At 37.6% G+C, this 14,883-nt stretch overlaps 1 protein-coding gene across 2 annotated transcripts in view; it reads right to left on the bottom strand.

Annotated features, from left to right (window-relative positions):
• The window catches only part of LOC126284047 (filaggrin-2-like), a 66,798-nt gene that overhangs the window by 18,519 nt on the left and 33,396 nt on the right, over nt 1–14,883 (bottom strand). For both annotated transcript variants that reach the window (XM_049982626.1, XM_049982627.1), the window contains 2 exons: nt 6,540–6,839; nt 4,935–5,573 (listed from right to left, as the gene is read on the bottom strand). In XM_049982626.1, coding sequence (XP_049838583.1) covers nt 4,935–5,573; nt 6,540–6,839 — 939 coding nt within the window. The remainder of the gene's footprint in view (nt 1–4,934; nt 5,574–6,539; nt 6,840–14,883) is intronic.

The following is a 14,883-nucleotide window of genomic DNA, read 5'->3' as shown; positions in this document are numbered from 1 at the left end:
CATGGACACTCTTTGCTTTTACTGACAAAACATCAACAGTGGTTATACTGTAATCATTATGAGTAGATACTTGTCATTCTTTCAAAAAATATATATATGCTGTCTACACTTCTTGTTCCTAATTCCATGTCCTGGCGACAATTGCTCCTCCTTTCTTTTTAGCAGCAGCTCAAATTGAACTAACACTGTGCATATTCAATGATGTCAATTGTTACACAGCTTTTTGAGCCTGCTTTCAAGCTAATTCTTGGTTTGGAATGGAACATTATTTATAGCTTATGAAGTCTCTTCTTAGACCTGAACTTTCCTTTCATTTGTGTCCCTTTGTTCTGCAGATGATGCCAACAAAAGCATTCTTAAGAGAAACATTTTCAAAGTCTGCAATGATCAAAAGATGTGTTACTTTGTGATAATGCATCCAGTATAATCACTTGAGACACTCGAGACATGTGGATGGCATTCGGTGAATTAGCTTTTCAGCTTTCAATGTGCTTGTGACAGAAAAACAGAAGTACATTTACTGATTTATGATTTTTAATTTGCAGTTGGAGCATCTGAGTATTATTAGTAACTATGCTGTAGTTCAGAAATGTGAACAAAATCCATTGACATATACTTTTGGTATCAGACCCTCATTTGTCATGTCTTTCAGACACAATAGGTGCTCACTTCTGACACAATAGGTGCTTACTTCTGCGCCAGGCTTCACATTGTCTGGTGGAATGAATAACTGAAACTTGGCAACAATGTAGAATATATTTAGCTTTGGTGTGACTGCTGAATTATTTCCTGGAAGACATTTCAATATACTGACAAATTCACTTGATACGTCCTTGTCAGTTTGAATAATCTCAGTTATTTTCTTTATAAGGTGTGACATTGACACATCACTTTTGCTTTTGAGTCTGGGGAGATCATTCCATGCAGAAATTGCAGCTAATCTTGTCTTTTACATCGCAGTTTATCGGTTGTAGCTACCACTGGGGCAATAAGGAAGACACAATCACGGCAGCACTTCAGTGCCACTGAGGTGATGTGTTTGCTTCTGAAGCGATGGCTGCTGTGCATCACGGTTCCAGTCTTGCTGAAGGCCAGATTCTTAGCTGTTTCTTGACAGAGCTACAGTCAGTCAGGTCCAAAGTCAATAACTAAATTATAACTATAATATGCCAAGCTTGCACACTGTTTCAGTTTGACACAGGACAGCAAATAAATACAGACCGGTTTGAAGTTCAGATCAATAATATCTTATTTATTCATCCTGTTATAGGCATGCTCATTTTAAAGTACTTTCTGTTTTATTAAAACAGACTTACATAAGCTGAATTACAGTTCGTAGTTGTTGGCAACAAATATCAGCTGCAACAGACACCACCCTGCGGAGGGTTTTAAGTGTACACCAGCTGAAAAATGTTATATTCATACTGCGCTTTGCTCAAGTAGATGTCTTTTCTTATGGCTGAACCTCTTAAGAAGTTAACATAAAGATTTCATAACTAGACTCCAGTAACAATACTGCATAGGAATTCTCAATGGGCAAAATGATGACATTCAAGCTAAAATTCACTAATTGTCACCTCTTTGATTTTTGTTGCTTTTGGTTAGAGCCTGTTGTACTATTACACCAAACTTCTGAACCTTGTCTATTGAATGTAAGTGGTGTATTATGATTAAATGTTCATGGGTCATCACATATTTCAGTTATTGAGACTTCCGGAATGTAGAAAATGAATCATGGCAGAATAAGCAACATTTCTTGAAACAGTAAAATCCTTTGCTGATGTGTTTTGCAAGCACTTGCTCCACACAGTGCAAGTGTTCTAATCTCCCTTGCTGCCTTTATACCTCTGTCAGACCCAGAGCAAACAATATGTTGCAAATGTTAGACTTTTTTCCACTTGTAAATCTATTTTACAACTCTTGAACAATGTTCATTAGTTTTGATCATGCAAAATCCAATATCTAACTGCAAGATAAAAAAAATTTCAAATCATAAAATGACAGGTGGTAAACAAAATCATAGTGCCACGTTCACATGGTCATATGACACCTGACAAAGTTGGTGAGTGGTTTTTGGCCAGTAGCTGGCTGCTGTAGGGTGAGGAAACTACTGAGCATAAACTTGGTTTTAATAGAGTCACAACTTGTGTGATGGAACTGTTGTGGAGATTTCTGGTATAACAGGTGGGTTAGAAAGTGAAGGGTGGGCAGGCTGGATTTGCCATCAATGCTACCTGTTGAGTTATTAATATATGATATGATTAATAATGGTTACATCACATTTCCAAGGGCACATCAGAAACTTACTTCTGCCTTAAGCATAAGAGTCTGGTCTTCATTAAGACTGTTATGACGTTCTCAGTCCAGTCACAAACCTGGCTAGATACCCTGTACAGCACATTAATATCTCCTAAATCCACATTTACATCTATACTCCGAAAACCACGGGGAAGTGTATGGCAGAGTGTATGTCCTATTGTACCAGTTATAACAGTTATTCTCACATTCCATTCATGTACTGAGTGTGGAGAGAATTACTGTGTGCAATAATTAATGTAATTCCTACAGGAACCATTGCTAGGGGGTTGTAGTATATTCTTAGAGTCATCATTTAAAGCTGGTTCTTGAAACTTTGTAAGTAGGCTTTCTCAGGATAATTTATGTCTGTCTTCAGGTGTTGATCAGTCCAGTTTCTTCAGCATATTTTTGGCACTCTTCGAAGGATGAAACAAACCTGTGGGCTTTGATGCTGCTCTTCTCTCTATACATTCAGTAATCCCTGTTAGTCCTATTTAGTTAGGGTCCAGCACTCTTAAGCAGCTTTCTAATATGGGTTGCCTTTGTTGGCTGACTGCATTTCCCCAGTTTTTCACCAATAAACCAAAGTCTACCATCTGGTTTATCCACAACTGAGCAGATGTGCTCATTCCATTTCATATCCCTACAAAGAGTTGCACCTAGACGTTTGTATGAGTTAACAAATTCCAACTGTGACTCAGTGACATTTTAGTCATAGGATAATATGGTTTTTCATTTTGTGAAGTGTAAAATTTTGCATTTCTGAATGTTTAAAGCCTCACTAATTTGAAAATTTACCAAGATCTGACTGAATAATTATACAGCTTCATTCAGACTATACTTCACTAGAGAGAACTGCATCATCTGCAGAAAGTGTAAAGTTATTATTAATATTGTCTGCAAGGTCATTAATATACAAAATGAACAGCAGAAGTTCCCACTTCCCTGGGGCTCACCCTATGTTGCTTCTACATCTGTTGATGACTCTTCACCAAAGATAAGTTGTTGTGTTCTCCCTACCAAAAAATCCTCAATCAAGTCACAAATTGTATTTGATACCACATATGATCATACATTTGATAATTTGCATAGATGTGGTCCTAAGTCAAATGGTTTTTGTAAATCTAGAAATACAGCAAAGACTAGAAATACTTGATCTACTGGATTACCTTTAACTGGGGGTACTGGGATATCATACCTTAAACAAACAAATTCTTTGTCATATTATCAGTTCCTTAAAAGTCCATGTTTGTTGCCTTGTTTCAAGTTGGTTGTTAATAACATGTTGCATATTTCCACTAATGGTGAAGATGAATGATATATGACATTATTCTATGGATCTGTTCTTACTTTTCTGTAGAAGGATGTAACCAGTTTTCTCTTCTAGTTTCTGATTACCATTCTGTGTTCATGAAATCTCCTGTAAATTATGTTCAAGCTTGTTTTCATTACATTACATTCAGGTTTTTTTATACCACTTGAAAAGTTCTGTCAGCCCCTAGAGCTTTGCTGAGATTTAGAAATTTCAGTTGCTTTTCAACATTAGTAATTCTGTTGTATGTGCATAAGTCAGCTTTGTAAAAACTTTTCTAGATTTCCCTTGTGAGGAAAGTTTTGGAAGCAGAATCCAGTATTTCAGCCCCACACATTCTTCACCTGCTTTAACATAGTACAGAATGTTCTGTCTACAAGTCGCTGTGAAGTAGCCTACGGAGGGTGCTCCCAAGTAGACCACATATCAGGGTTTCTTCCTGTTTCATTTGCTAATGGAGTGTGGAAAAAAAATGACTGTTTAAATTCCTCTACTTGTGTTATAATTGGCCTAATCTTGTCTTTTCCCTATGGGAATGATATTTATGAGGCTGTGGTATATTCTTAGACATCATCACATAATACTGGTTCCTAAAACTTTTTAAGTAGGCTTTCAGAGGACAGCTGAGGTCTGTCCTCAGTATCATGCCAGTTCAGAGCTTTCAGCATTTCTGTGATATCCTTTGATGAAATAAACAAACATATGAACATTTATGCTGCCCTTCTTTGTACACATTAAATGTAATGCTTTAGTCCTTTTTGGTTTGGGCTAAACACTTGAGCAATATTCTAGGATGGGAGGTACTTTCATTTTCCCACATAATCACTATCATTAAAACAAGAGTAGGATCCTGCTTGTGTGTGTGCAGACTTGAAGTTTTCTCCAGGGCACTCACATAATCAGTGGGCTATAATTTCAAGTTTCAAGCAAATTTGCATGATAAGTGTGCATACATCAATGGTAGAGTATCTATGCTTTGAAGTAACTGTGATTAATAATGTGTTCTCAAAGTGGTTGAATTATTTGCTGGTAATGGTGGCCATTGTCAATGTTCTAGCTGAAAAATGAATTACATTTTGGTTGGATGGTACTGTTGTGTTCAAGCATATTCTACTGTTTTTGAAATGAATAGGTGATCTGCTAGTTTGTTATACATATAAAGTTATTTGAAACAACTGATACTCTGATTTCTCACACAATATTTGTGTTTAGCTTAGTCTGTCATTTAACAAAAATAACAACAGAGCTTTCACAAGATTCAAGTCTTTTTGTAAAAATGATGAGTTTGTACAAAATAACCGTGTTGCTTATATGAATTACTTACTTTGTATGTGCTGTTTGGCGCTTCTTATGCTTGATTCTTTTCTGTCTAGGTTTATCTGTGGCATTCCACCTCACACCTTGTTGCTTACTGGCTTTTCTTGTGGCTCTTTGCTGAACTGAAGCATTGACTGACCCTTGACCTGGAGCTACTGCTGAGCTCTTTGGCACAGCTTTGCCCCTCCTCTGACTCTCACCAGTTGCTTCCTCATCTTCATTGCCCTCCCCTTCCCCTTCCCCTTCCCCTTCCCCTTCCCCTTCCCCTTCCCCTTCCCCTTCTCCTTCCCCTTCCCCTTCCCCTTCTTCACTTTCTTCCTCCCCTTCTCCATTTCCAGTCTCTGTCACAGTCTCCTCTTCTCCTTCACCAGTCTCTGTTGTGGTCTCCTCTTCTCCTGTTCCTTCTTCTTCACCATTTCCTTCTCCTTCTTCTCCATTTCCTTGTCCTTCTTCTGTTCCTGTCTCCACTTCTTTCTGTCCTTCAGAAGTAGATCCATTCTGCTGCACTTGCTGCATTTGCTGTACAACTCCCAGTGTTAAAGTGAACCTGCGTGGTGTAGAGCTCTCATTAGAAACGAAGCTCACCACAGCAACATTTGAAGACAGGACAAACTCTGGCTTCACAGTAGCATTGTTTCCACAACAGCTGCAACAAGAATACATCATATAAGTTGTCAGGCCATGTATTAATTTGGTTTACATTTTCATTTATTTGGTCTCATTATTTATGTAACAAGTTGATCAGTATTACTGATCTGTGTAAACTTAAGTAAATGTTTTGTTTGAAGTTTTAGAAGAAAACATAATTTGAGCATGTGAGTACATGTGGTAACAACAGATTATGACAATCATTTTTGACTGAGGTTTTTTAAGGTTTCCCTATGATAATGCCTACCCCCTTCCTCCAAAAAAGACAAGTTTTTCACAATGGATGCTGACCCAGTGGACTCTGTACTGCCAGATTAATATGTAGCAGATGACTTCACACTTTTGATACAAACATGCCCATACCCACAGCTCACACATCAAGACAATACTGTGTATGAAGTTCTCTGGCTCATTATGATCAGCAGACATGATGGAGTCATCTTATGATGTGTGCACTTTGTGTTCTCCAAAGTCTGTTCATCGCTGCAGCTGACCCTCTTCTATCCACAGGTTCCACACCATCGCTATCTCTATTGTAGTATATGCAATACAAAGGCAAAAAGTCACTGAATGTCAAAGCCATTTCCTAGAGACCAATAATTCTTCTGCATCCTTACCTAGCCAGAATCTGATACTGTGACGTTTGTCTGATGTTGAGATCTCATACTGATGCTGGTCTTCATGTTTCAGCTTTGTTTGACATGACACTGATCTTTCCCTTTACATAAGAGTATGCATTGCTGGTCTATGAGTATAGCTTGCTGTATTCTAAGTAATTTGTAGTTATTACCAAGTTTTACAAATTCTCCCAGTTTTGATTCATTCTGGCTACTCTGTTTGTCTGTTGCAGTTGTCATCAAAAGTTAGAAGTGATAAAAACACATAACAAATATCAGAAAGTTTTAAAATTTGGGAAACTGGTCAAACAGTACTTGAGAGATGGGTATAATATTGGAAGACACACCTGCCAATGGCTTGTAACTGTCCACCAGTCAGGTCATAGATGGTGAGCACATCGTTGACACATGAAGTCTTGCCATTCATATCAGTTGAGGGTGGTGCCATATCAAGGTCAGACACTGCCATTGTCAGATGATGACCCGTGGGTGCTGAGAAGCTGAAGATGCAGTGCAGATTGTCTATGAACTGACTGCCAGACCGAAAGGGGAAAGATCGCATTTCCCCAGCTGCCAGATAGTGTACTACAGAGCACTGATCCCCTAGGCAACTGCCCAAGCTTGCACTTCCAACCACCAGCAGGAGCCTGTTAACTCAGAAAATCAAACATGTTATGGTATTCTGTAAGTACAGTATTTTCAGAAATACTGTAATAGCTTTTTCTCCCTGAAACAACAAATTTGAGCTATTTAGGATAAAATATGTTTTAGGCACATACAGAAGGATGAATTGCATAGTGGGCCTAAAATTGTCTGGAATCTGATGGAGCAAATAGTATCAGTTTCAGAGATTCAGGTGTGAACACAGTACAAGAGTAGATGGAATAGTGCTCTTCAAACAGAATATTATTTTGGAAAGCAAGGTGTTTGGTAAATTGTGTGCAATAACATTGAGAAAAGTTCTTGCCATTGATGAAAAATGTATAAGGAAATATAACTAAAATTGTGTACAGCAATGAATATAATTAAAATACATATTTTTAATTGTGTTGTCAGGGAAAAACTTCTCACAGTTCCAAATTTTATTATAAAGACTTCTTGTATGTTAACAGTGAAAACAATTATGTTTTTAAATTTAAAAAAAATATTTTTCCTGGCTTTCAAGCACATTGTCTTAAAGCCAATAGGAAGTCCACAATTTTATGAAGCTCTCCTGAATTTCTTGGAAAGGAGGGATGATAGGAATGTATGGTGCCTGTTCTTTCAAGCATGTCCGAAAGAACAGACAGCACACAGACTCCACAGCTGTGTTATATTATATAGGAATGTATGGTGCCTGTTCTTTCAAGCATGTCCGAAAGAACAGACAGCACACAGACTCCACAGCTGTGTTATATTATATGTAAATTGAAAGTGGAAGAGGGAGAAAGGAAAGGAAAGGGATTACTGATGTCAGCTGTACTGGGATATTATGCAGAATCAGCGGTGACAAATGCAAATGAGCGCCAGACTGTGATTCGAATCTGGGATCTCTGCTTACTAGGCATTGCATTAACCACTGCCTGACCAACACTTGCATCCAGCACCACCTATCTGTAGCCCCTGTCCATGTCCACCATGCTCACTACTAACAGATTCCTGTAGGAGGACAGATGTATGTGCACCAGACTGTGATTCGAATCTGGGATCTCTGCTTACTAGGCATTGGATTAACCACTTCCTGACCAACACTTGCATCCAGCACCACCTATCTGTAGCCCCTGTCCATGTCCACCATGCTCACTGCTAACGGATTCCTGTAGGGGGACACCTGTATTTGTACATCTGCACTGAAGAAGGTGGATTCATTGCCCATCTAGGTTGATCAGCTATATGAACGTGTGGCGTCTGTTCTTTTGAATGTGTGTAAAAGAGCAGACACCACACATTCATATAACTGATTCACCTAGATGGGCAATGAATCCACTGATTTCACTGCCAATGTACAAATATGTCTGACCCATTGAGGGAATCTCTGAGTAGTGAGCATAGAGGACATGTGCAAGGGCTGTGGTTAGGTGGTGCTGGATGTGAGTAGGGGTCAGCCGAGAGGTGTGCTGAGACAGTCATCGCAATTATGATAAAACGGTGTTCTGGATAGCACAGTAGTTAATGCAAGTGCCTAGTTTGCAGAAGATCCCAGGTTCAAATCCCAGTCCAGCACACATTTTCATTCATTGCCAACAATTTAGCATACTGTCCCAATGTAGTTGACATCAACAATTCCTTCCCTTTCCTTTCCTCTTTCCTTAACAGCCCCCCCCCCCCCCCCTTATCCCACCCTCACCCATCCCTCCAACTTCAGTTTACATACACAATATGGATGAGGTTAAGACTGAACTAGAGAGATTAGAACAACAGATTTTGTCCCCTATTTCCTATAGTGATAGGGCTTCACCATTAGCACAGTTATGAAGCTTGAGATGTGTTCAATTCTGTGGAGACTTCAATCAAATGATTAGTGCAAAAGTGGACATTGATTCTAATCTCTTGCCTTATCCAGATGAATTGAATTTGTTTTCTATACTTTCAGGAGAAAAATTATTTTCTAAAAATGATCTTAGGGTACATACTTTCAGCTCCCTCTTGACAAAGGCAAGAAGTTTTCGTTACTGACCCTCTGTCTGGACTGCAACAGGCTACCCTTTGGGTCTTGACAGTGTCCCCACCATATTCCAGAGGTTTCCTGAACAGGATGTTTTGGGGATTCCATACCGAGTGCATTGAGTCTTCAGATGGTAGGGAGGAACCAAAGTAGCACACATAATAAATGAACAAATTAGCCTCCAGTCTCACACATCAGACAAAGAAGTAGGGTGGAACAAAAGAATTAATATGCTTATTACTTTCGACAAGGCTTTTTGTGAGAGCCAGGTTGGTCTGAACAGTTTTGGTCTGAACAATTCAGTAGTGTAGCACATATGAAACAAGCTCTGAAACTGACGCAGATAAATATTCAGTTCCTGTGAAATAAACCACCCCTTTCACAAGTTTTTGTTACTTAACATGTGATTGTGATTACTGAATGTGGTCTTAAAGCTGAGGAATTAAACTTGTGTAAATTAGAGTGTTGTGTTGTAGCTAACAGCTACTGTAGGCAGCAGCAGAAAGGTGATGGCTACTTTTGTTCAAGATACTCTTACTTCAAAAATATCATTCCTGGATGAACACAACAGTGAAATAAATCTAGAAATTACTGGAATTACTCTTGAACTGAAGGGAGAGGGTAGTAATTACATGAACCACAAAGTAACAGGAATTTATCACCCACCAAATGCAGATGTATGCACTTAGATCAGTATTTAGTCTAAGTGGCTCCAGTAATTTTACTATACTTTGGGATCTGAATATTAACTCAGACTCCAAGAACATGAGTAACTTGAGGCTGACAGATATACTGAATTCATAAACCTTGTAAACATAGTAGGCACTGATATGAGAGTGACAGACTACACAGCCAGCAGGACAGATTACGTCGTAATCAGTAAACATGCTACATTGTTAAACACAGCAATATAGAATTTCAGGACTCAGACCATTACTGTCGGTCTGTTGAGTATGTGGGTATAAACACAGCACAAACAACAAATGTTACTGACAGAAATGAACCCTGAACAATCATAATACAAACCATCTCAAACATAAACTAGCCCAGTAGGTATTGAACAGTATTTATAAGGTAAATGGCTTAAACAATAAAAGGGATGAATTCTATAAAACAACTTTGAGACATTATAATCATTGCTGCCCATTTATAAAGATGTTAAAAGGATTCTAATACATATAAAGAATCAAAAGTGGAAACTACCCAGTAGTCTGATTAAACTGAATCAGAATGATCCTGTACACACTATAATTAATTAATTATTGTTTGTTCTGTTATTCTCTGGTAGAGTGGTCAATGATAATGATAAGTCATATCTGAAAAACAAATGTATGAAATTGTATGCACTATAAATAATTAATTATTGTTTGTTTCATTATTATGTACTATATGCTGCGTGAGATATATATTTATATATGTTTTACCACCATAGGCCTATGTTATTAATTTACTGTACAATTAGAAACTCATACAATGTAACATGACAATTCCTATATCATTGTATATAATAAAATGGATGCTCAATAAATGAATGAATGAATGAATATTGACCTCTACTTATTTTATAGATCTAACAAGGATATCATTCTCAAGGAAAAGTATTGCAAAGCCATGAAAATGATTAAAACAGAGCTTTTGAAATTAAGAAAAAATATTCACAGTGATTCAGTAATGAAATATGATAATGTGAGCAAAGCATCTTGGAAGCTCCATCATACATGAATATGGAAGAGACAAGCATAGTGCACGAGGGACAATTAATAGATGACTCAAGAATAGAGGTATTCAAGCTCAACCCACTGACCAGAACAGTCAGATGAAACGTTTGGTCATCCCAAGGTATAACCCTTGAATTCAGAACTGTAACTGAACATAAATTAACTTGAATAATCAACACATTACAGACCAAGCACTCAGCTGGCTGTGATGAGATATCTCATACCCTAATTAAGAAGTGTCACAAAGAATGAGTTAAACCAATTACCTATCTCATTAACTGCTGTGTTATGGAAAACACCTACCTTCGGTCATTAAAAAGGTGCCTAGTTAAACCAATATGTAAGCAAGGATTCAAAAAACATGTTGAAAACTTAAGGCCAATTTTATTAATCCCCCTATTTAGCAAAGTCTTTGTATGTGTTTTGCTTTCACAATCATTGACTATTTCACAAAAAATATATGTGCTCACTGAAACTCATCATGGTTTCAAGAAAAACCACAGCATCATTTCAGCAATCTCTGAATTTTTATATAGTATATGCAGTGTCCTAAATGAAGGAAATTTGGCAACAGGCGAATGCAGAAAGCAATGCAGAAAGCTAACCTATCACATTAATAACAGAGTTGCAATCTCCCAGTCTTTTAGTGAAACATGCCGTCCCACGGGGGTCAATTCTTGGTCCCTTTCTCTTCTTAGTCTATGTGACTGATGCCACCCAGGCACAAAATTCCAAAATAGTGAGTTATGCAGATGATGCATCTCTCTTGTTTTTGGCAAATATATCTGTGAGCTTATATCCTCTGGAACAACTGGGGTAATATATATAATTAAGTAATTTATAATAGAGGGAAACATTCCACTTGGGAAAACTATATCTAAAAACAAAGTTGATGTGACTTACCAAACAAAAGCGCTGGCAGGTACACAAACAAACACAAACATACACACAAAATTCAAGCTTTTGCAAGCAACGGTTGCTTCTTCAGGAAAGAGGGAAGGAGAGGGAAAGACGAAAGGATGTGGGTTTTAAGGGAGAGGGTAAGGAGTCATTCCAATCCCGGGAGCAGAAAGACTTACCTTAAGGGGAAAAAAGGACAGGTATACACTTGCACACACACACATATCCATCCACACATACACAGACACAAGCAGACACAAGCAATTCAATATCCTTAACTAAATTATGGTAGTGAATAATAGATTAACGTATTTTATGGACTATAATATGCTACAGACTTAAGATGCATCATAATTTTTAAGAAATTTTTTAAAAAATATAATGTTTAACATTTTTACTATCAGACTGAAAAGCAAGACTAAAAAAAAGTTAGTTTATAAAATCAAAATGGCCTTTAAATATCCCTGAAAATTGTCATCTGAACATTCTTTGCTTTCTTCCTCTTTGTTGTCCTCTTCATGTATGAGATGGTCTTCACTGCTATCAAGAGCATTGTTTACGCCACAATTCTTGAAACATTTAATGATAATGTCTTCTCTCACTCTAAACCATGACACTGTTTTGTCCACTGTTACACTTGTTTGATTGTAAGTCTTTTAGAGCTCCATTTGGCATGAATTCATGTGGAGTTTCACCCACCATGCATTTGTTCCATTCGTCTCTCATATATGTTTTAAATGGTTTATTTATTGAGACATGAAGAGGTTGTAATTGTGAAATAAGTACTCCTGGAGTGATAGCAAGCTCTGTATATCCCTGTGTTGATATCTCTTCCACAGAATTTTTCAAAAGACTATTAAACTAATCTAGGACAAGAAGAGAACTCTTCTTCAATAAAGCACCTGTCCTTCTGTCCACACTCTGCTAATCCAAGATTTCAGACCAATCTTGTCCATACAACCCTTGTCATGTATGTGAACAACCACACGTGGCAGCATTGTTTTGCACTTGAAAATGATCATTGGATTAAGTTTAGTACCATCAGCACAACATGAAACGACAACAGTTTAGTGCATGTCTTCTTGTCCACTTGTTTTTACAGTTACAGTTTCAGCACCTTTTGTGGTAACAGTTCTGTTATTCAGCACATCAAATGCTGGAGGAGATTCATCCATATTTTCTATTTGGCTTAATGCCACACGGGTTTCCTTTCGATTGTGAGTAATAAAAAGTGATGGAAAGATAATATTTATTCTTTGTACTCTTGTGGCATTTTCTGAGCTATTTCGTTTTCGGTTCCCATGCTAAGTCTATTATGCTTCATAAACTATAGCACCAACCAACTGCACCCTTGAAGTCTGGTAAGTTCTACTGTAGCACTAGCTTATGAGTGTGTATTTGAATCATCTTTGTGTTAATTCTAGTGAAATTTTGATGGTGTCCTTAAATCAATTTCAGTACATCATCTTCTAGTTTTGACCATTTTGCATTCAGTCTACTATTTGCAATTTTTTTAACTCACTTGCCAATTGCAAATGGATTTTTTTCTGTTGATGAAGGACTGAAATGCCACTCAGCTGTTCTGTTTCCATGTTCTTCTAAATCTGCTATTTCTTTCAATTTATAGCCTACATCATATGAATACCTATTTTTTTCCATTATGAAACTAGCTACTAATAAAAATATTGTACTGTTACTGACAACATAAATAACTTTCAATTCAAGTTCACTAGCACTGTAGACTGCAATGATGCATCACAGGCTAGACAGTGTTCTATGTTTGTGATGGCAAGGTGGGAGGAAAACAGTATTAATAAGGTTGTGAATCCCCCCCATCCCAATTCATGTTCATCACATTGATGCACTATTACTGCCAGCTGAATCCAGTGTTGCCAGACAGAGATGGGTTTCCCGTGGCATTGCATATATGACCATTTTTGAGATGGCGGGAATGTTACATCAAACACTGTATATTTACAGTTTGTAAAATATTCTGTACAAGAAGGCTTTTAGAATAATGCATGGTTTAGGTCACTGTGATTCTTATAGAGAGGTTTTCGTGCAATATAAGTATTTGCATTTGTATTGCTGGCTGCAGTGGCTGAGCGGTTACAGGCACTTTAGTCTGGAACCGCATGACAGCTGCCCTCGCAGATTCGAACCCTGCCTCGGGCATGGATGTCTGTGATGTCCTTAGGTTAGTTAGGTTTAAGTAGTTCTAAGTTCTAGGGGACTGATGACCTCAGATGTTAAGTCCCATAGTGCTCAAAGCCATTTGAACCATTTTTTTTGTATTTGTATTTCTTTATTGGTCCTGTAAATCATGTTTAGGTACATATTTTGCACAAACAATATAGGACAAGTCACGTTGGTACAGTATATATAACATCATACACACTGTTATTTTGAAAAGATAAACAATTAAAAATTATTCAATACATGTTGAATATTGATGACAAAACTAAGATTATGAAATAAAATAATAGATTGGTGAAGAATATTTGAGCAGTTAATACTAATTTTTTCTAGTACTCTAAAAACTTGGAAGCAGAATAGAAGCAGTGGTCAAGCAAGTACTCTTTTAGTTCACTTTAAACTTTTGTAAATTTTGCATCTGTTTTACATAGGATGGTATGTGGTAGTACAGCATTATGCGAGTATGATACACTCCTCTCTTGCAAATGTTTGTACTTACTGTATTGGTAACTGTCGCCTGATAAACAAAGTAAGAGCCTACAGAATATCAGACCAGCTGTGTGGGTGGATTGAAGAGTTTTTAGCAAACAGAACACAGCATGTTGTTCTCAATGGAGAGACTTCTACAGATGTTAAAGTAACCTCTGCCATGCCACATGTGAGTGTTATGGGACCATTGCTTTTCACAATATATTTAAATGACCTAGTAGATAGTGTTGGAAGTTCCATGCGGCTTTTCGCGGATGATGCTGTAGTATACAGAGACGTTGCAGCATTAGAAAATTGTAGCGAAATGCAGGAAGATCTGCAGCGCATAGGCACTTGGTGCAGGGAGTGGCAACTGACCCTTAACATAGACGAATGTAATGTATTGCAAATACATTGAAAGAGGGATCCTTTATTGTATTATTATATGATAGCAGAACAAACACTGGTAGCAGTTACTTCTGTAAAATATCTGGGAGTATGTGTGCGGAACGATTTGAAGTGGAATGATCATATAAAATTAATTGTTGGTAAGGTGGGTACCAGGTTGAGATTCATTGGGAGAGTCCTTAGAAAATGTAGTCCATCAACAAAGGAGGTGGCTTACAAAACACTCGTTCGACCTATACTTGAGTATTGCTCATCAGTGTGGGATCCATACGAGATCGGGTTGATGGAGGAGATAGAGAAGATCCAAAGAAGAGCGGTGCGTTTCGTCACAGGGTTATTTGGTAACTGTGATAGCAT

The sequence above is a fragment of the Schistocerca gregaria genome, chromosome 8 (assembly GCF_023897955.1).
Source record: "Schistocerca gregaria isolate iqSchGreg1 chromosome 8, iqSchGreg1.2, whole genome shotgun sequence".
Taxonomy (NCBI): Eukaryota; Metazoa; Arthropoda; class Insecta; order Orthoptera; family Acrididae; genus Schistocerca; species Schistocerca gregaria.
Note: the sequence above shows the minus strand (reverse complement) of the source record. Positions and strands in the feature narration are given on the sequence as shown.